This window comes from Centroberyx affinis, unplaced genomic scaffold (assembly GCF_046629955.1).
Source record: "Centroberyx affinis isolate AG114_WGS23_722 - 3 ecotype Tasmania unplaced genomic scaffold, CSIRO-AGI_Caff_v1 ptg004204l_1, whole genome shotgun sequence".
NCBI lineage: Eukaryota > Metazoa > Chordata > Actinopteri > Beryciformes > Berycidae > Centroberyx > Centroberyx affinis.
Window position 1 is genome coordinate 760,921 of NW_027281952.1, and position 19,369 is coordinate 780,289.

The 19,369-nt window shown below is 39.3% G+C and overlaps 2 protein-coding genes across 2 annotated transcripts; both read right to left on the reverse strand.

The window, feature by feature from the left end:
* Window positions 1-2,078: 2,078 nt before the first annotated feature.
* Window positions 2,079-7,201, reverse strand: LOC139664226 (solute carrier family 22 member 14-like). Its single transcript, XM_071542978.1, has 7 exons — window positions 6,821-7,201; window positions 6,657-6,760; window positions 6,390-6,544; window positions 5,400-5,568; window positions 5,169-5,289; window positions 2,480-2,552; window positions 2,079-2,149 (listed from the first exon to the last, which is right to left on the reverse strand). Exons 1-7 carry the CDS (start codon window positions 7,199-7,201, stop codon window positions 2,079-2,081), a joined length of 1,074 nt encoding a protein of 357 aa, XP_071399079.1.
* A 5,479-nt stretch (window positions 7,202-12,680) lies between these two features.
* On the reverse strand, window positions 12,681-17,274 carry LOC139664258 (solute carrier family 22 member 13-like). The gene is made up of 9 exons (XM_071543032.1): window positions 16,900-17,274; window positions 16,693-16,796; window positions 16,409-16,563; window positions 14,948-15,116; window positions 14,716-14,836; window positions 14,486-14,580; window positions 14,040-14,251; window positions 13,854-13,962; window positions 12,681-12,891 (listed from the first exon to the last, which is right to left on the reverse strand). Exons 1-9 carry the CDS (start codon window positions 17,272-17,274, stop codon window positions 12,681-12,683), a joined length of 1,551 nt encoding a protein of 516 aa, XP_071399133.1.
* Between the last annotated feature and the right edge of the window lie 2,095 nt (window positions 17,275-19,369).

Sequence of the window (19,369 nt, forward strand, 5' to 3'; positions counted from 1 at the left end):
GCTTGTAAAGTCACTCTTGCTAAACTGGACACACTCTATCATTCTGCTATCTGTTTTGCCACTAACGCCCCTTACAATACCCACCACTGTAGTCTTTACTCCCTGGTAAACTGGCCATCACTTCACACCCGCCGTCAGATCCACTGGCTCACTCTCATTTACAAGACCCTTCTTCAACGTACACCCCCCTACCTGTCTTGCTTGCTGCACCGACTTCCTGTCACATACAACACTCGGTCCTCTCATCTCATTCTGTTAACAACTCCTAAAACCAGATCTACATCCGGCCTTGCATCTTTCCAGTCAGCTGCTGTCTCTGACTGGAATGCATTACAAAAACACCTTAAACTGGATAACTTCATCTCCATCCCGGCCTTCAAAGACGCCATCTCACACCTTTTTACAGATTCTTGCAGCTGCTTCCCTATTTAACTACTCAACTATCTAACCCTTTTCTTCAGTTTCTGCTTGTTGAACGCCCATACCTACCGCCGTTGGCCTAGGCCACTTTCTGTGACACACTGCTCGCTAATGAATCCTGTAATATCTGTAACAGACATTTACTCTCTTTTATGCTTGTAATAATCTTGTCTTCTATGCTTGAATATCCTTGTTATTAACTTTTATGCCTTGTTTCTGCTAAATGTTTGTATTGTTGTGTATATTTGCTATTGTCTTTTAACCTATCTTTTCTCCCTCACAGCCCCCCCCCCCCCCCCATCAAGAAGCTTATGCCTCTTGTCAGGCCATCATTGTAAATAAGAACATGTTCTTAATTGATTTCGCCTGGTTAAATAAAGGTTAAAAAAAAAAAAAAAAAGTTGTAGGATGTCAAACTTTTCCTAAATAGGCATCAGTAAATGAGCTTAAGGCTTCTGAATGTGATTATAGGGACAGACGCGGAGCACACACACACACACACACACCGGAGTTAGAAAGTCTATAGACTATAGCCTGAAATTAAGTCAGTCCACTGAGCCTCAGTCGCGGCGAGATGGAGTTTAATATTTGAGATATTTCTGCTGGGAATGAATTCCTATGTTGTTCAATAGTAATAATTTCAGTCTGTAATAGTCTATCACTGATTTCAGTTCAACTTCTCTCGATTCGGTTTCTCTCTCTCTCTCTGGCTCTCTCAGATTGTGATGCCTGACAACTATGTTTTCCGCGGAAGAAACATTATTTGACTGGACAATAAATTGAACGATGACACACCTGTTACTATGCAGATTTGAAGGGACGCTAGCGTGACTCGCCGCCTCTGGAAACTCCCGAAACTTGTCTACAAACTTTTAAACTAGCTGTTGTCAATGAAAATGAAGACAGATTCAGCAACTGCACGGCTGATTTCTTGCCTCAAATGTTTTCAGAAACACATTTCGGTGAACCATTTTCGTAATATAAGAGAAAGTTTCCAAACGAGCCGCCATGTTTTTCCAGTTTGAAATCTGGGGTAAACATGACAGTGCAAACAACGTGATATCATGTATACCACCATGACTGTGTAGGTCTTGACGCCACTTCTCGCGCGACTTTCAACAATGGGGAGTCAGTCAGTCAGTTAGCTACTTTCACTCTTCTAGGCCGGTCCCAGAGGTCCGGCAAAAACAGAAATCAGGAAACGGGACACTTTTTAGGCGTTAAGAAATTACAATTGTTCTACCTTCATGAGGTAGACAAGGCTCATTAAACGTTGGCATAATTTAGATGAATTAAACTGAACACGGCGCCCCGGTGGCTCACCGAGTAGAGCGCGTATCATAAGGCTCAGTCCTTTCCACAGCGACCCGGGTTCGAATTCAGCCCGCGGGCCTTCGCTGCATGTCCTCCCCTCGCTCTCTCTCCCATACCTTCCTGTCTCTCTCTCACTATATCTGTCCAATAAAGCATAAAATGCCAAAAATAAATCTTTTAAAAAAAAAACATTAACTGTACTCTGTTAAACGTTTTTATGTGGATAAAACATAAGCCATAGAATAATTTAGACAGCTGTCATCCTGCGTGGGAGGAGCCTTAACGCAACGCTTCAAATGTCAGTTCAATATGGCGCGAGGACATTCCAATTGACAAGCCACGGTTCACTCGTATTCTCGCATCTCCTCCTGTCCTCCGTGACCTTTGACCGAGGAGTCGACGAAGAAATCATTACCTAATGGAACGCACCCAGAGTGAGCTATCAAAACCATTAGGCACCTAGGCCTATATGTGGCACAGTTTACTAATCCGTTGGTACAGTTTAAGAATCCGTGCGCACTGATTACTAAGCTTTACTACAGCCGAAGCCACATTTTTATGCTGACATGTCAAGCAATATGATGGCAATGTGGCTGAACAAAGACTGTCATTATGAGCTACCGTTATCTCTACCGCAGTGTTGTACCGTAGCCAACATACCCTACAAACTGTCTCAACTCCCACTTCATAGGTTTGGCTCCAGTGTGTACCAAAAGGTATTTGATTCACAACATTTGCGACTCACCTCCAACTCCCTCTGCAGTCTGTACAGTCCATACTCCCCACGTCTGGAGAATAGATTTGAACCACTGTCGAATCTGTGTGAATCAGAAGCGGCGAACACCATTGATCATTTGCACAAGGGAGTTACTTACCACCCTCGGCGATTCAACATTCGGCTTTTCATTTCCCACCGCCAGTTTATCATTGGCAAGATCAGTAGTCTACTTCGGAAAGGATATAGCCTCCACGGGCCTCTCAGTAGTCTTAATTTTGTCCCTTCCCCTGCGCCATACATGTAGGCTACCCATGAATATTCGAGTGTTTCATTTTCGATATGTAGTACATATCAACAACTGAATTCTTGCTGAATCTTTAGGCCAAAATAAGGCCCACTGTGCTGACTAGTAAGATAAGTGAAAATATTTTCAGAGTGTGAAATTGAGTTGTATTGATTGTTTGGTTGTACTGGTTTATTTGCTTTTGTTTGTGAAGCAATCTGTGTTAAAGTTCTATAGTAATAATAATAATAATGTCAAAATATTATTTACAGACTGTATTTACAGACAATTTTATTTTTTAGGTCACACAAAGGTGGAATTGTTGCAGAGACATTTGCAAGGTCAATTCTCAGTTAAATCAACAAGTGATATTCTCCTTACAATCACTGCTGCCATGATCACTGGAAAGTCTGGGCGTGACGCCCCTTATAATTGCACTTCAATTACTACCAACTCTCTGAAGACGCTAATAATTTCACTGCAAGCGCGTGTGGCAGTTAGCGCCAATCTTTGTGAATTGGACTGTTTTTGCAATGAGGCTCATTTGCATAGAAAGGGGCCAATTTTGCGCCAAATGTATGCATATTACCTAATTTAAATGCGTGCAAATAGCACAGAGCACTGACGGCAGCGCAGTTAGTGGTGCATTTCACCCTTTGCGAGTGCTTTGTGAATTACACGGTTTCTTTTTGTCTTATTTGCACAGGTTTAGCGTCAGCAAAAGCCACGCAATCCTTTTGTGAATTCACCCGTGTGTCTCCTAATCCAATTGATAAAATTGCACGAAATTCGGTACATGTGCTCTAGGATCATGTCCTAGTCAAAATCTGAAGTTTGGTCGTCATTAGTGAAAGTGGGCGTGGCCTGACTTGGGCTTATAACTCAAACAGAATTTCACCAATCACTATGAAACTTGGGAATCATGTTCCAACCTTTATGTGAAACATGCACACCAATTTCCACACAGATCTGACCAGATTTTGCCCAACAGCAGCATTTTGAGTGTACAGCTAAACACAGTAAAGCCAATACGAAGTTGGATATTGACACCTTTTAACATGTATTACATTCTTCAGTATCAGAACTTGGGGCCTGATGGCTCAACAGCCTAATATGACAAAACTGACAGTAATCTTAATGCAAACTTCCACGTTTCAGCTCTGGCTGCTGTACTGACATGAACCCAGCCATCGCCGCTAGCGGCTGTATTTAATTAGTTACATTTATTATTGAGTGTTAAAAAAAATAGTTAAGATACATACCCTTTATTATTGGGGAGACAATCCCTAGAGGATTATACCCATACATTTTGGAGTGTTTAGGAGTAATAATAATATAATTAACTTTAGATTAGCCAAGAAGGAAAAATGTTGTTGTCTGTCCCAACTAAAAATAGTTGGGACAGACAATCAATATTTTGTGAAGATTAACCCTGGAGTCTCATTGTGTGATTATTGAATGGCTTTTTATTACATTTGACTTAATGGGGCATTTGAGAATAGGGGAATTTCGGGGATATACCCTTGCTGTCGGCCCCCGACAGCATCCTAGTTTTAGATATGTAGTACATATCAACAAATGAATTCTTACTAGTACACTAGCACTAACAACGTGCTCATGAATATTCAAGTGTTTCATTTTGGATATGTGCATATCAACAGTTTAATTTCGGATATGTAGTACATAACAACTGAATTATTACTAGTAACAATGTGCTCATGAATATTCAAGTATTTCATTTCAGATAAGTGCATATTAACAGTTTAATTTATAAATAAATTAAACTAAATAATAAAATAAAATAAATTTTAATAAAAGGCTAACCCCAAAAGCAAAAATAGTCAATATTAGTGTTGGACATAGTTAAAGGCAATCATTTACACCCCTCTTCATTTTCACGTTAGCCTGAAAGGGGGTGGGATCTGGAATCCCTCATTTTGGCTGAAATTATGTCACACTTCAGAGGACTCTTGCGGTTGGCTCAGTGCAGAAAGAGGCGTGCCAGCGATTGGCGGCAATTGTAGCGATTGTACGAGGCAACCTCCTGATAGGCCTTACTGAGGGAACAAAAGTCCCTAATGTCCCTATTGTCCCAATGGCAGAAGGTGGAACAGTGAATACACATTCGCTGTTATCAAAGGTTGTTATTAGCTCTTATCATTCTTATAACTCTTCAAAACAAATGCACATGGAGCAATGCTAGGGAGGGGGAGGGGCAAAAAGCAACACCACCTTTGCAACAGGAAGTATCAGGTTTTATGTGAAATGTGGTTTTACCAACCATCTCAACCATGGACTTGTTTCGTTTTGGTAATTATACCAAGGTATCACAATTAATTTGGCAATCATATATTGATGTTTAAAAATGCTACATGTAGAAATTTTAAATAAAGCATTAGCAAAAAAAAGTAAGTTCTTGTGAAGAGACAGTACCTTTTCCAACAGAGAGTCTGGAACAGTGCGTTTGTTGATTGCTGCTACCTTGAGAATCAACTGTTTAGCTTCTTCTGTCTTTCCTCTGTCCATCAACCATCTGGCAGACTCTGGAATAAACCTGATAGAAACAAGCATGTACATTAGTAAAATGACACTTCTTAATAATCTACAATTTTACAGTAAAACACTCAAGGGTCCTCAAAAATGATAAATGTGATAAATGCACACCATATGTAAATAACAACAACAGCAATTGGTGCCGCCGTGACCAACTGGACCAGTCTCCAGTCACGGATGAAGTAGTTAATGCCAGAAAGGATGCACTGGCCGGACGCAGTGAATATCTGACTCACACATGCTCCGAATGATCGTTTGGTCACCCCAATCCATTCAGTGGCTGCAGGTAGGAAAATATCCATTTATGATTAACTTTTTATTGAGAAACAAAACAAAATCAAGATATTGTAGCTACAGTTGGTTCTGTTTAAATTAGCATCAACTATTTGAAAAATGTAACAGCTACTCATTCATACTCAAATGACTGCTGGTATGAGATTAAAGCCTATAATACCACATAAAAAACAAAAATAACTTCAGGACATGATTTTAACTTGAATTACCATTATCAAACTGATCTCAACATATTTCAAGTCAAATAAAAAAAAATAATAATATAGCTGCATTGGCAAAAATGTCACAATTATGTAGGCAATAGTCTCAAGAAATGTAATACTACTTTGATCACTTTGTTTCACTTACAGTGTCTTGTAAGCCTATGTGGGCTCGGCACCAGTATGGTGTATGAGACTAATAAAATTAAATCAAATCAAACTACACTGCAAGATGCAAGAAGTTTTTATGTTGTATTTAGACCTATCCTTATTCCAGGGTAGTTAAAACAATTTACATTTAGATAATTGTTTTGGCAATTATTGTATTATTTCGCTTTCAAAAGTGAAATTCTTTGAATGAGAATGGCCCTGAAATCCCTACAGTACTTGGACAGGTCACCTGTTTTTGTCTGCCACACCAGCTAAATCATGTTATTGTTTTCTCTACGTCTCTGATTAATTTTACTTCATATCTTGTCCCACGTAAGTTGCTCCATACAGCATCTGGAGAATTCTATGGGACAATATAACCGCTGCCTGAACAATAACTTGCATATAACAATAACAATAACTGCACTTCCAAATGAGTAAATGGAGTATACTGTACCCAATACAATAGAGTTGACTCGAAAGCCTCCACCTCCAACCCCCGCCAAAAACTGTGATGCTAAATATAAGTAGAAGTTGGGACACAACCCTCTTGTTACACTAAATATGAACATCACAACCATTGGAATTTGAGTTGCTCGTTTGCGGCCAAACCTGGAAGACACAGAGATTGATTGATTGAAGACGATACAGAAGGTGATGATGATGATGATGAAGATGATACAGCATAAACGACACAATTTCTTACCACTTGACATTCACTTACGATTCAGCAAAAGGTCCAAATAAGAGAGAACCAACAAGAACACCAGCCATCAACACTGTTTGTGCAACTTCCACCAGGTTTGCTTTATCACAAACTAGATCAAACTGTAAAAAATAGAAACCCAGCATCAATACAGCTGGTTAATGAAAGATACTGTGTGGTACATTGAAAAGGATTTTGAACATTAATATCAAAGAGTCACACTCAGTCACCCATCCATTCTGGCACCCTGTGGTCTCATTGAGTCCATACTCCCTGATGGCATCAATGTCCCAGTCCACAGGGACAAACATCTGACACCTACTGAAGGTCCCATCCTTCTCCCGGGGCAGAGTCAAGTTCAGCTGCTCATCTGTGGTTAGGTTAGGACCAGCACTGAGGATCCAGTCTGTGTTACAGTGTCGACCTGGCTCTGACTCGACATAAAGCAAGCTTGCCAAGTGAAAAGGCATGTTTATATTTGGAAAGCAAAGGGCAAAAAGAATGAGATGCTGGAATAAACCAAATTCCCCAATGTTCCTCAGGATCTCTCCAAAATCAGCCATGTTGAGGGTGTTGATTATCTCCTGCTTTGTGGAAAAAGACTACAGGATCACTTTTAAATAGTGCTGATTAATGTTTAACCTCAGCATTTTATATTTTAGCAAGCAGATAATTGACTATTTCACTCCATTGACAGTCACCGACATGCAGTAAACTGTAAAAAACAAAATTTTAATATGCACTCTGTGTTTCATGTTCGTTATCACGTGTCTTTTTATTCTCACTTAGGGTTGGAACCCAGAATGTGATGTTGATATCCTTGAATCCTTCCCAACACCTCCACATTAAGAGCCTATTCATTTGGGGTAGAGGTATTTCAAAGATCCAAATTTAAATTCTTGTGTAAAATCCAAAAATACCAAAGTAAAATCCAAGATACCAAAATTCTGTAGCTTTTCACTGAAATCCACTTCCTTTCGGCTACAAAATATCTGGCACAATAATAACAAGCACCCTGCGATTCCAACATGTTGGGTGAAAACCTCATATCTCCAAAATGTTGGCTTCTCAGGAACTAAAAAACAGCCTTACCTTGAGATTGACCATCATGCCTTTTTTAGTTCGTTTTTGGAAGGTTTTCATAAGCTCAGTGTTGAAGAATTTTCTCAACCCACAGAAGACCAAGTAATCCTTCAGTTGAAGTGAAAACATAAAAATCACCAAACTGGAGTTATGGGGTTTTCACATGACAACAGCTTTATTCTTTTACAGGCTGTTGAACTGTTGATTAATGTGACCATCAGATACAGTGGTGTTTAGAGTACCAGTATGTACAGTACCAGTACGCGCATACATTTTATTGGTGCTTTCAAAAAATAAAAATAAAATGTTTGATATTGACCTTTGAGATTCAAGTCTATCAAGTCAATACACTTAAAAAGATAAACTCAGCTACATAATAACTAAAGTGTTGTGAAGGACACTACTGTACATAATACAGTAACAGTCTTACATTGACTGACTGACAATAGTAGACTCCTCAAAAAGCTGTTCAATAAATGACAGTAATTTACTTTTCTGAATGAATTCAGCTTTTTTCAGACTTTTGTCAGAAAGTATCTTCCGCCTCTAAATGTTGATTTATCACTGAAATATAATGAAAAGTTGGAGCTGAGCTTAGTCCAGACAAAATGCTGCTACTGGGCTCTTGTAAAATGCTATTATTAAAAATGTATCTGTGGGGCATCCTGGTGTCTCAGTAGTCTAAGGCACATGCCATATAAACGCAACGTCCTGGGTGTGAATCTAGCCCAGGACCTTCGTCCCATGTCATCACCCTCTGTCCTAATCTTTCCTGTCTATCTCTACTGTAAAACTATAACAATAAAGGCAGATAGCCGGATTAGTAAACCGTTCGCATGGATTTGTAATATGTACATTGTATGTTGATATCGTCAAAGAGGGACTTTTAGGCCTATATACAGTGAGCCATAATGGCCATTACGCACCGCTTGGCATACATATTGTCATGGCTACAGCTGCATCTGCGTCTCCATCTCCTTCTCCATCTCCATCTCCCTCTACCTCCATCTCTCCCTAATCTTGTCTCTGTGTTCTGTGTCTGTGTGTTCTCTTTGTTTCTCCTCAGGTCCTGTAGTTCCTGCTTTGCCCACTGGTTTCCCTCCTTCTGCACCAGCACACCTGTCTGCCATCAGCCAATTAGTCCTGTGACTTTTTCCCGCCTTCACCTGCCTGCTGTTAACCTATCAGCTCCTAGACTCCTTCCCCCGCAGCCAGCTTTCCCCATTCTCTCATTAGTCTCAGTGTATACAGTATAGTCTGTATTTCTCTGTAGTATCTGTCAGATTGTCCGAGTTGTCTTAGGGTTCTTGCCTTTGTATGACCTATTACCTGCCAGATTTTGAGTTACTGATTCCCTTGCCTGCCTGCCGATTTGGATTTCCTGTTGCCGACTGTACTTCTGCCTCTGCTTTAACCTACCTACTTCGCCTACCAGTGTTTGCATTTCGGTCCAGACTCTGAGTTTCCTCTTCACAGATATAGTGAGCTATCAAAGCCATTAGCCAGCTAGGCCTATATGTGGCACAGTTTACTAATCCGTTGGTACGGTTTAAGAATCCATGCGCACTGATCACTAATTCGAGGGCCCGTTTACTAGTCCGTGGGCAAAGTTAAGGAATCCGTGCCCACAGAATTTGTGGGTACGGATTTCCACAGCAATTATTTTTTTCTTACCAGGTGACCCCAGGGGGGCTCTGTAGAGAACAGCAAAAGCCAAAATTTTATGTTGAATGACGTTTGCAAATTGCTTTTATTTTTATTGCTTTTCCATTACAAAAAGAACACATACACATAAAGGAGAAAAAAAGAAAAGGTCTTGGTTGCACCTTCTCCACAAGGCCTATTTATTCCTGTGACATACTCAGTGGTTCATTCTCTTGTCTTGTCGTTGACATGTAATCATTGTCCATTTCTCCCATTTCTCTTGACATCGTTCCTCTTGAACTCTTATCCTATGAGTTAACTGTTCCATATCATATATTTCATTCACAATTTTCAGCCATCCATCTTGTGTTGGCGCTTCTGCCGTGTACCATCTCTTCGTAATGGCCTTTTTACAAGCTGCCAGCAAGACTTTCAGCAAATATCTGTCTTCTCTTAACACAATATCTCCTGTCATATTACCAAAGTACAGTAATATACATGACCTAGGTATATCATAGCCCAGAATTTTGCTAATATGCATATGAACATTTTCCCAAAACTGTAAAATTTTAGGACAAAGCCAAAATACATGGGAATGGTCTACATTTATTGCCCCACATCATCTCCAACATGGTTGTGCTATAGACATGTATTTGCTCTTAATTTTGGGTGTACAAATATGCAACCATTCATCTTCTGTAATATTCACACCTAATTCTTTTTCCCATTTAAGCTTTACATATAATGTTGTGTTTCCTCTTCTCTAGGTTAGGTGCACACATTATGGTGTTGGTGCTGATATAATGTAGATATTATTCTATATTTCTTTGAATTGTAAAGTCCAATTAAGGTTCTAATTAAGGTTCAATTTTTATCTAAATTTACATTGTGCTTTATTCTCTATCATAAAAATCCCTTAATTGCAAATATCTGAAGTGGTCCTGGTTGTTTAATGTATATTGTTGTTTCAGCTCTGGAAACTCATAACATTCCCATCTTTTATTACTGTGCATAATGCTGTTATACCACTTGGAATCCATTGTTTGAACCTCTGGTCAAGAGTGCCCGGGATAAAATATCTGTCATAGGCTATCCATCGAAGTAGTCTGAGTTCTTTCTCTAATCTATATTTTTGTACTAAATTAAACCACAATTCTAATGTAAATCAAGTAACAGCATCTACCTGTTCAAGTAAGTTCACTTCTCAATATCATTTATTTTATTTTTTTATCGCTAACACATCTGTCATTGCTGCTGGAGTGGCAGCTGTAACTGACGCTCCTGGCAATGCGGTCAGATATCAGAGTGTGGAAAGAACCTCTGAGTTGAATGGCGTAGTGCATACTCTACTGGACAACATCATGTGAATTGACACTCAGAATAATCCTTTAGTAACAGCACATTTCATACGGGTTCACACTCCCCCCGTAAATCAGCATGAGTCTATTCATGCTGTCAAATATTGTAACTTAACTGAATGATTCTCATAATCACTGAATGAGAACTTTCTGAAAGGGTATGGGCAAAGGAGATGACGGGTTTAACCAGCTGGGGATAGTGGAAACGGCCAGTTACTCACCGTAGCCTTTCAGATCTGCATATTGTTGGTTCATGACTGTCATTATGGATGTACTATCATATATACCATGGTCGGTACCATAGTGCACCTGAAATCTTACAACCATGTACTGCTACATGTTCATCAGGAGCCAAATTCAGGTCATAGGTATTGCTTTGCAACAGTGGTGGCTAATCTATGTGACAAAAAAAATCTGCCTACAGATATTTTAGTAGTCTAATAACTAGACTCACCTAGCAGAGCTGCTTCTTCCATAACAGGTTTGGAATTTATTAAGTTTGACTAATGCTAACCTGATTTGAATGAACCTCACTTGTTCAGTATTCATATCATAATGTGTGTTTATCATAATGTATCATAATGTGTGTTTGTAACTGCAGAGGCTACTTTATGCTGGCAACACATATCTTTGTTGGCAAATATTTTAGTTACAACTACACTGAGCTGGCGGAGCATTTTTTTGTGTAATAGTTGTGGAATTTATTCAGTTTGGGCAATGCTAACAAAGCATTTTGGCTAACAGGCTACTATGAAAGACAGCTAACCCAGGTAGCAATATACAGTAGTAGAGTGGATCTGTTCTTCTTGGTGAATGACATGGTTATGTGTGTGTGTGTGTGTGTGTGTGTGTGTGTGTGTGAGAGAGAGAGAGATAGAGAGAACACAAGCGGCATCCACCAAGGGCCAGTGTCATAAAGATTGAAATTATTAGTCAGACTTGCTATAGACATTTCTATTTACCTGTTCCTTGCTGCATAAAAATAAATTACTAGAAGCTAACCCGATTGACTTACAGAGACTGAAACACTCTGAATTGTGGGAAAATAACAGACTTGGCTGTCTTTATTGATAGCATTTGGAAAAGATGAGCTAGTACATATAAATAGCAAAAATGAGAAAGCAAAATGCCATATAACCTATCCATTGTTGCAAATGGAAAGTCTAGTCAAAAGTCAAGCTATGTGTCGTTATCTTCAAAGGAAGGAGATGAGATTTGGATTTAAAGAAAGAAAAGCAGGAAAATCATCACTGGAATTATTCAGACTACAGTTTGGTTGATTTTATACTACTGTGTTGAGGCACGTTTGAGTCACTTTGGTTCTTCATGGTGGCCATATTTCTGTAGGGGAAAGGAAGACAGATCAGTGTATGTTAGTTCAATAGGATAAAACAGTGAATAGGTCAGAATGTGGGATACATTGTTGGGTGCTTCATAGTGAGATTAAGAGTAAAGGCTCTGGGAAATTTTCCTATGTTGAAGCTGATCCATTTTTCCTGTGATGATGTAGTTTTAAGATATATTAAAAGTGCCCTATATTGACAAAGTTAGCGCAACTTTTCAGCAATAAAAATATAATTTATCCAGTATATCAGCAGCAAAACCGCACATTTGCTTTGAGAAATATAACAGAGTCTTAACTATAGAAATTCAACTTTGTAAATAGTCTATCTACTATACACTTGGTCAAGTTTAAATAAAATCAAAATCATAATTCAAATTATGGTTTGTGGTTACATTTTTGGTATAAAATGAATAACTGGATTATTCAATAAACCACAGTTAAAGAGAAGATTTGTGGCAATGTTTACCTGCTTATCCCCAAAGCTTACAGGACGTATAGATGAAAAGGACTTTTTACAAATGTTTTACATTGCACTGTTTACTCTGTACTGACTGCATGGGGTCATGGCCTTCATCAAAGTGTTATCAGGAGACACTATCAGCATGCAACAGCTTACCTGTTGCCCTCAGCCTCATCAGCTGAATCAGGTAGCTCAGTTCTCCTTGTCTCAGGGAGCAGGAAGATGAGAGCCCCGCTGATCACTGAAAGGCCACTAAAGACAGCAGTGGGTACGGCCCAGTGGTATATAGCCAGCAGGTTGAGTAATGGAGACAGCAACCCACCTGCTCTGCTTGCTATGGACCCTAATCCTGAGGCAGTTTGTCTGAAATAGGGAGAGTACAGAGCTCAGACATGCCCGCCTCATTAAGTTGAAGTATTTCCTCTAAACTCATGGTTGTGGCGATAACCAATGATGCAACCATTTTACGATCTCCGAGACCCAATGGTTCCTCTGCTACACAGAATAATTCTTGTGGCTACTGTTAATTATTGCCACAGGCTACAAGCACTGAGACAATATCTCTTAACATTAGGGGACAAGCAAGTCCGAGCTTTATATAACAGTGCTAGATTCAGACCTGGGTGCAGTAGTATTTGCATATAATATATAATATAGTATAATTTTCATTGTTTTTGTTTTTGAGTGTAAACTGCTAAATTCGATAAAGCTTCCTCAATTCCTCAGAAGAGTTTTTGCGCTCGCTTGAGGTGGAACCATTTTTTGTCACCAAAGAAATGATGTGATAAATAGTGATGGAAAAGGCATTTGTTAAATAAATAATGGTGTAGACTTGGGCATGATTGGCCCAAACAATAGTTCATTTTCATTGTACAATACTTCACAAGTGGTTTTGGATGTTCAGAAATGTCAGTAAAATATCCGTCCACCACAACCTCCCAAAACTGCCACACCCACTGTTGCTCCCATATACAAGGTGGCCATCTTGGTTGTATGGCCATTAATTGATGCATTACAATATTGCCAAGTGCATTTCTTTAGTCTTTGGACAGAAGCATGAAATACGGCCAAGATCAGCTGACACTAAGGAACACTAATACTAATACTAATAATTGTAGCACCCCCCTTGGTCCAATTGGTGCACAGGAGTACAGTGGTGAGATTCATCTTTTCTCCAAGTTTTGTCAAAATTTGATCAGTGGTGTCTGAGATATCTTGTGTGACGGATGGACAAACAAACAAAGGAACGGACTGAAGGAGACCAATCCACAGTCGTCCTCCAATTTCATCATGTGGGACAAATGATCTGGAAAGACTCAGCCTACCGAACAGATGTTGGGAACAGCTCCTGCACATAGACATTGCATATGGATCCTGCCCAGTTCATGAAAAAGCGTCCTGCGGTAGCTAACGTGGTAACAGCAATGGCACTACCTGAAATAGAATAATAGAGTGACAGATGAGGGCAAAATGGCCAATTTTCCAGAAGTAATACATTTGAAGTGTGTTACCTTGAACAGCTAGGATAAAGATGCACAAGAGGCCGCCAATCAGAAGTGTTGATATAAGGGATAATTTTCTCCCCACAGCTTCTAACAGCCAGATGCAAAGTATATGAGCTGGTAGTTCAGTGAGACCGAACATAAACTGCGTCAAGAAGATGTCCAAGCCAAAGTTTCCCACATTGAATGAAAGGCAGTAGTAGGAAAGGTTCAATGAAAACCTTAGATTTCCAAAAAATATATGTTAGTCATGCACAGATGAATGTAACAGTACCAGAGAGCAGGAATTTGTAGGAAATATAGTTTCATTACATGATTTAACTTTTATATTTTCAAGATTACTTGCAAATAGTAATTTAATGTTAGGCTACTATTTGGCTACTTTCAATATTGTTTTATTTTTTCCCCCATAATTTACTGGTTCAGTGGAGTTGTTATTGTGGAATCTAACTTACCATGCCAGTGTTATGGCAAAGAAATTCTTCCTGAGTACAGATGATCTGATAAGAACTCTTATGCCTCCTTTCTCCACAGTTTCTTTCGCAACAATCTGTAATGTAGGCATTTTCTTATGGAATAGTTTTTGAACAACTGTTCAAAAAGTAGTGTTAAGTGCAATTCAAAAATACTTTACCACAAATATTAATAATGTAAAGACAAGTGAGTTCTTGTGAAGAGACAGTACCTTTTCCAACAGAGAGTCTGGAACAGTGCGTTTGTTGATTGCTGCTACCTTGAGAATCAACTGTTTAGCTTCTTCTGTCTTTCCTCTGTCCATCAACCATCTGGCAGACTCTGGAATAAACCTGATAGAAACAAGCATGTACATTAGTAAAATGACACTTCATAATAATCTACAATTTTACTGTAAAACACTCAAGGGTCCTCAAAAAAGATTAAATGTGATAAATGCACACCATATGTAAATAACAACAACAGCAATTGGTGCTGTCGTGACAAACTGGGCCAGTCTCCAGTCACGGATGAAGTAGATCATGCCAGCAAGGATGCACTGGCCAAACGCACCGAATATCTGACTCACACAAGAGCCAAGAGATCGCTTGGTCACCCCGATCCATTCAGTGGCTGGAAAGAGGAGAATTCATAAAAGATCTACAGGTTCTAACATTGATGCAGTATATGACATCCTCTCATTTGTTTTTTTGTTTTCCCCCCCCCACAAAATTCTAGGTAGTCAGCTGGTTCTATTATAACATTTTATATCCTCCACTTGAAAAATGTGACACTACAAAACAATTGCTGGGATGCAATTAAAACCTGTTAAAGAGCAGGAAGACTAGATGAAGTAATGAAAACAAAAGGGCCGACATGCCTGTCAGGAGTGAGTGTCTTGGCAAATAATGTAACAAGTGTGAAGGTTTTCTTTGTCAGTCATGACACAGACAACACCTCTAATGTTTTAGCAACACCTTTTCTTGAGATGACAATGGGTTTGGAGCAGAAAAATGCTAAATATCACTGCTACAGTTTTCCAAATCTAACCAGACAAAGCTATTTTTCACCAGCGACTCTATCTATTGAAGAAACATAAAACAAAGACATCTACTACAACATCAAATTTAAAAAAAAAAACAACAACTCCAAAACACGTTTGTGCTTTCTCAGCTACACCTACTGCTAGGAACAGGAACACAAATAGCCAATTCCAAGGAGTTTCTTTACGTATCACTACTTATGAATCCTGGCAAACATCAACTACATGGAACAAAGTCAACTCCTCTTTATTTTTACCGTGAAATCATGCAAATAAAACGGCAAACTATAATTATCAAATGACTTTGTACAATCCGTTGTTAGAGTTACACATTACCATCTTAACACACACTCACACACACTATAAAGTGATTGCATTCCAGGAAGAGAGGAATATAAAACTTGCACAACCATCATTACACAGCACTATGGAGCAATATCTCACTGATCTACTGTTGTAGATCAGTGAGATATTGCTGATCTACACAGTCTACAACACTCATGTAGTCGGTCAGCGCGATCTGGAGGCCAGCAGGCGTTACTACCACACCTTCAAGCACATAAGACTTTAAGTAATCAATAGGGCCATCAGCTGGCCCTTAAAGCTTACTACCTTATTCAGTTCAGACATGCAGTTCAACAATGGCTTAATCAAAATCCTACAGTCATTTAACCAACATCCCTACTGCTTCTAAGCATACAAATCCCACTGCTTCCAAGTATAAAAATGCCTATAAAAACTATTTTCCACTACGGACTCATCAGACTGTATACAGTACAACATAAAAACAAATGCTTAGCTTGTTGGTTTGCATTATTCATTCATTGTTTCAAATCTAAACAATAATAGGCTGATTTTAGATGTAAGCTAATGTATACTGTACCCAGTATAATGGCATTCAGTCGAAACCCTCCATAGCCAACCCCCACCATAAACTGGGATGCTAAATATAGGTAGAAGTTGGGACATATCCCTGTTGTGACAGTAAATATGAACATCAAAACAACTGGAATCTGAGTTGCTCGTTTCCGGCCAAACCTGGAAGAGATAGAACAATTTTGGTCAGAATGAGTGGCTTTTCTCATGTCACTCTGTGACGGATTTTCACTGAAAAGGATGATACAGCATAAAGGGCACACATCCCTTACCACTTTTAAATACACTTACGATTCAGCAAAAGGTCCGAATAAGAGACAACCAATAAGAATACCAGCCATCAACACTATTTGTGCAACTTCCACCAGGTTTGCTTTGTCACAAACTAGATCAAACTGTAAAAAATAGAAATCTGATATCAATCCAACTGGTTAACGAAAGGGATGATACTGTGTCATTGAACATTAATATCAAAGAGTCACACTCAGTCCAGCTTACATCAGTGACTATGGTGGCTTCATACAGACTCTTGTCGTACACCCATCCATTCTGGCACACTGTGGTCTCATTGAGTCCATACTCCCTGATGGCATCAATGTCCCAGTCCACAGGGACAAACATCTGACACCTACTGAAGGTCCCATCCTTCTCCCGGGGCAGAGTGAAGTTCAGCTGCTCATCTGTGGTTAGGTTAGGACCAGCACTGAGGATCCACTCTGTGTTACAGTGTCGGCCTGGCTCTGACTGGACAAAAAACACACTGGCAAAGTGAAAAGGCAGAATAAGATTCGGGAAGGAAAGAGCAAAAAGAATGAGCCTCTGGAATAATCCAAACTCTCCAATGTTCCTGAGGATCTCTCCAAAATCAGCCATGTTGAGGGTGTTATCTATTTAGTGATGCTGCCAGAGGATGACCTTTAAACAATCTCCATCAATGTTTAACCCCTGCATTGTATATTTCAGGAAGCATGAGCTAGCAGATAACTGGGGATTTCACTTTGTAGAAACAAGTGATCTTTAGAGCAGACATAACTCTGCTGTAACCATGCTGTGTACCACGTGTCACAACACATGATTTTAAAATGTCTCTTCACGCATGAGGATGAAGGCCACAATTTTACCTCAGCATTTTTGGATCAACAGTCTTCACCAACACCTTTTCTACATGGTCACATAAAAAGCATGTTAATTTGGGGGAAAAGCTTGCAAAAAAAATAACAAAATGTATATTTGAATGTATATAAAAATTAAAAACATCCCGAATCTTAACTCATCTAAATCTACTGCTTCCAGTGCAATAATAAGTTCTACCCTGCAATTACAACATGGTTTGTTAGAAAGCACAGCTGAACTGATGATTCCTCACAGTCATTATAACCGACTTTATACTTATCTCTCGCAGAAAGTGCTGTTGACCTCCACGGCCTTTTACAACATGCTGACCCAAAACTCTGAATGCTGAATAGGTGAACGTGGTTGCATAATATCAGAGCACAGTGAAGGACATACACACAGTATATCATGTTGTGAAGGACACTACATAACAGTCTTATCATGGCTAGGACTGTAGAAGACTTCGCAAGATCATTTCGAAGGACAAAAGCAATTTTCTTTTCTGAAAGTTTTTTTTTTTTTTCTTTTTTTTTTTACAGTATGTGACAGTTTCTTGTGGTTCATAAAATGTGGTCTCTTATGAGCTCTTCCTTTCTGGTGATTGATTCACTTCTGGTTGAAAATGGAGGAAGAGAAGCAACTGTCCAGTAAAAACCTTGTATCTGCAAAATGTCAACTTTTGGGGAACTAAGAAAAGCAGCCTTTCATAAGACCAAGGGTGGTGGAATTTCCCCAACCCATGGAGGAGCATAATCCTTCAACTTCAGTTAAAACATGAAAATCACAAGGTTTTCATCCGACGGCGACAATATGTGAAACTCAATGAAACTGTTTTGTTTCACAAAATATACCTTCCTAAAAATGGGGTAGAGACCAAAAGTGCAAGGTAATGATTTGACATTTATACAACACACTTACTCAGCCTCACCAGTTTAAACAGGCAGTTCTGCTCTCCTGGTCTGAACCCTGCAAACCAATGACAGGCTGATGAGGACGACAGTGGGCGTGGCACAGTAAAATACAGCCAACAGGTTGGTCATTTATGGAGCCAACAACTCCGCTGTTCTGATTACTATGTTGTCTTGCTCAGCAAAGAAAGAAAGCCAACAAATTATTGTCAATGCAGGTATAAAACAGTTGAGATGTAGCTCTAGCATTACAGATACAATTGCTGTATTGCAAAAATATATATTGCATATATGGACAGATGTATGCTTAATTGTGGATTTTGAAAAAAAAAAAAAAAAAAAAAAAAAAAAACTTGGTATAACTTAAGATGCAACATCATCTCCTGCAGTGTACAGCACAGTCTGCATTTCAGCTCAGCCCTCTGTCCTCTCGCTCAATCTGCTGCTGTACTTATTAACAATCAGCTCCACCTCAAACTGGGTCCATAGAATAGACTCAGCTGCAGACTGCGGCTCCTGCATGAAAGCTTTGATCTTGTTCTACACAAGGTTATTTGCACCATTAGCAAAAATGATGCAAAGCCATTGACATTCTCACATTCCTCCAAAGCTTTTTTTTTGTAAATTTCTACCATTAAGCTATACTTAGCTGCTACCTCCATTTGACCGGTACTGATGTTAAGTCTCAAGGGCTGCAAAACCTGACTGCTTAATATATAAAATAAAGGGCATCTTTTAAGACCATTGCATGAATTTCTTGTTTGTCGTTGTTGTTGTCCACTAGGAGAATGGACACTTGTGTGTACATAGGCACACCTACAGGTATTTCAGTTAATGATGCGTGCTCTGCAGCCAGCTGGGTTTCCCCTAACACTGGCGAGGTTTTACCGTCGATGTGACTGAAGCACTGTAGCAGAACTTATAAATTCAAACTGGATTTGTAACAG

Excerpts from the sequence above, each read along its gene's own strand:
- LOC139664226 (XM_071542978.1), bottom strand. The coding sequence starts at position 7,201 with ATGGCTGATTTTGGAGAGATCCTGAGGAACATTGGGGAATTTGGTTTA. Across the intron at positions 5,569-6,389 it reads AGTCAACTCTATTGTATTGG|CCACTGAATGGATTGGGGTG; the intron begins GTACAGTATACT and ends TCCTACCTGCAG. Across the intron at positions 5,290-5,399 it reads GTTGTTGTTATTTACATATG|GTTTATTCCAGAGTCTGCCA; the intron begins GTGTGCATTTAT and ends TGTTTCTATCAG.
- LOC139664258 (XM_071543032.1), bottom strand. The coding sequence starts at position 17,274 with ATGGCTGATTTTGGAGAGATCCTCAGGAACATTGGAGAGTTTGGATTA. Across the intron at positions 16,564-16,692 it reads TTCGGACCTTTTGCTGAATC|GTTTGGCCGGAAACGAGCAA; the intron begins GTAAGTGTATTT and ends TATCTCTTCCAG. Across the intron at positions 15,117-16,408 it reads ACTGAATGCCATTATACTGG|CCACTGAATGGATCGGGGTG; the intron begins GTACAGTATACA and ends TCCTCTTTCCAG.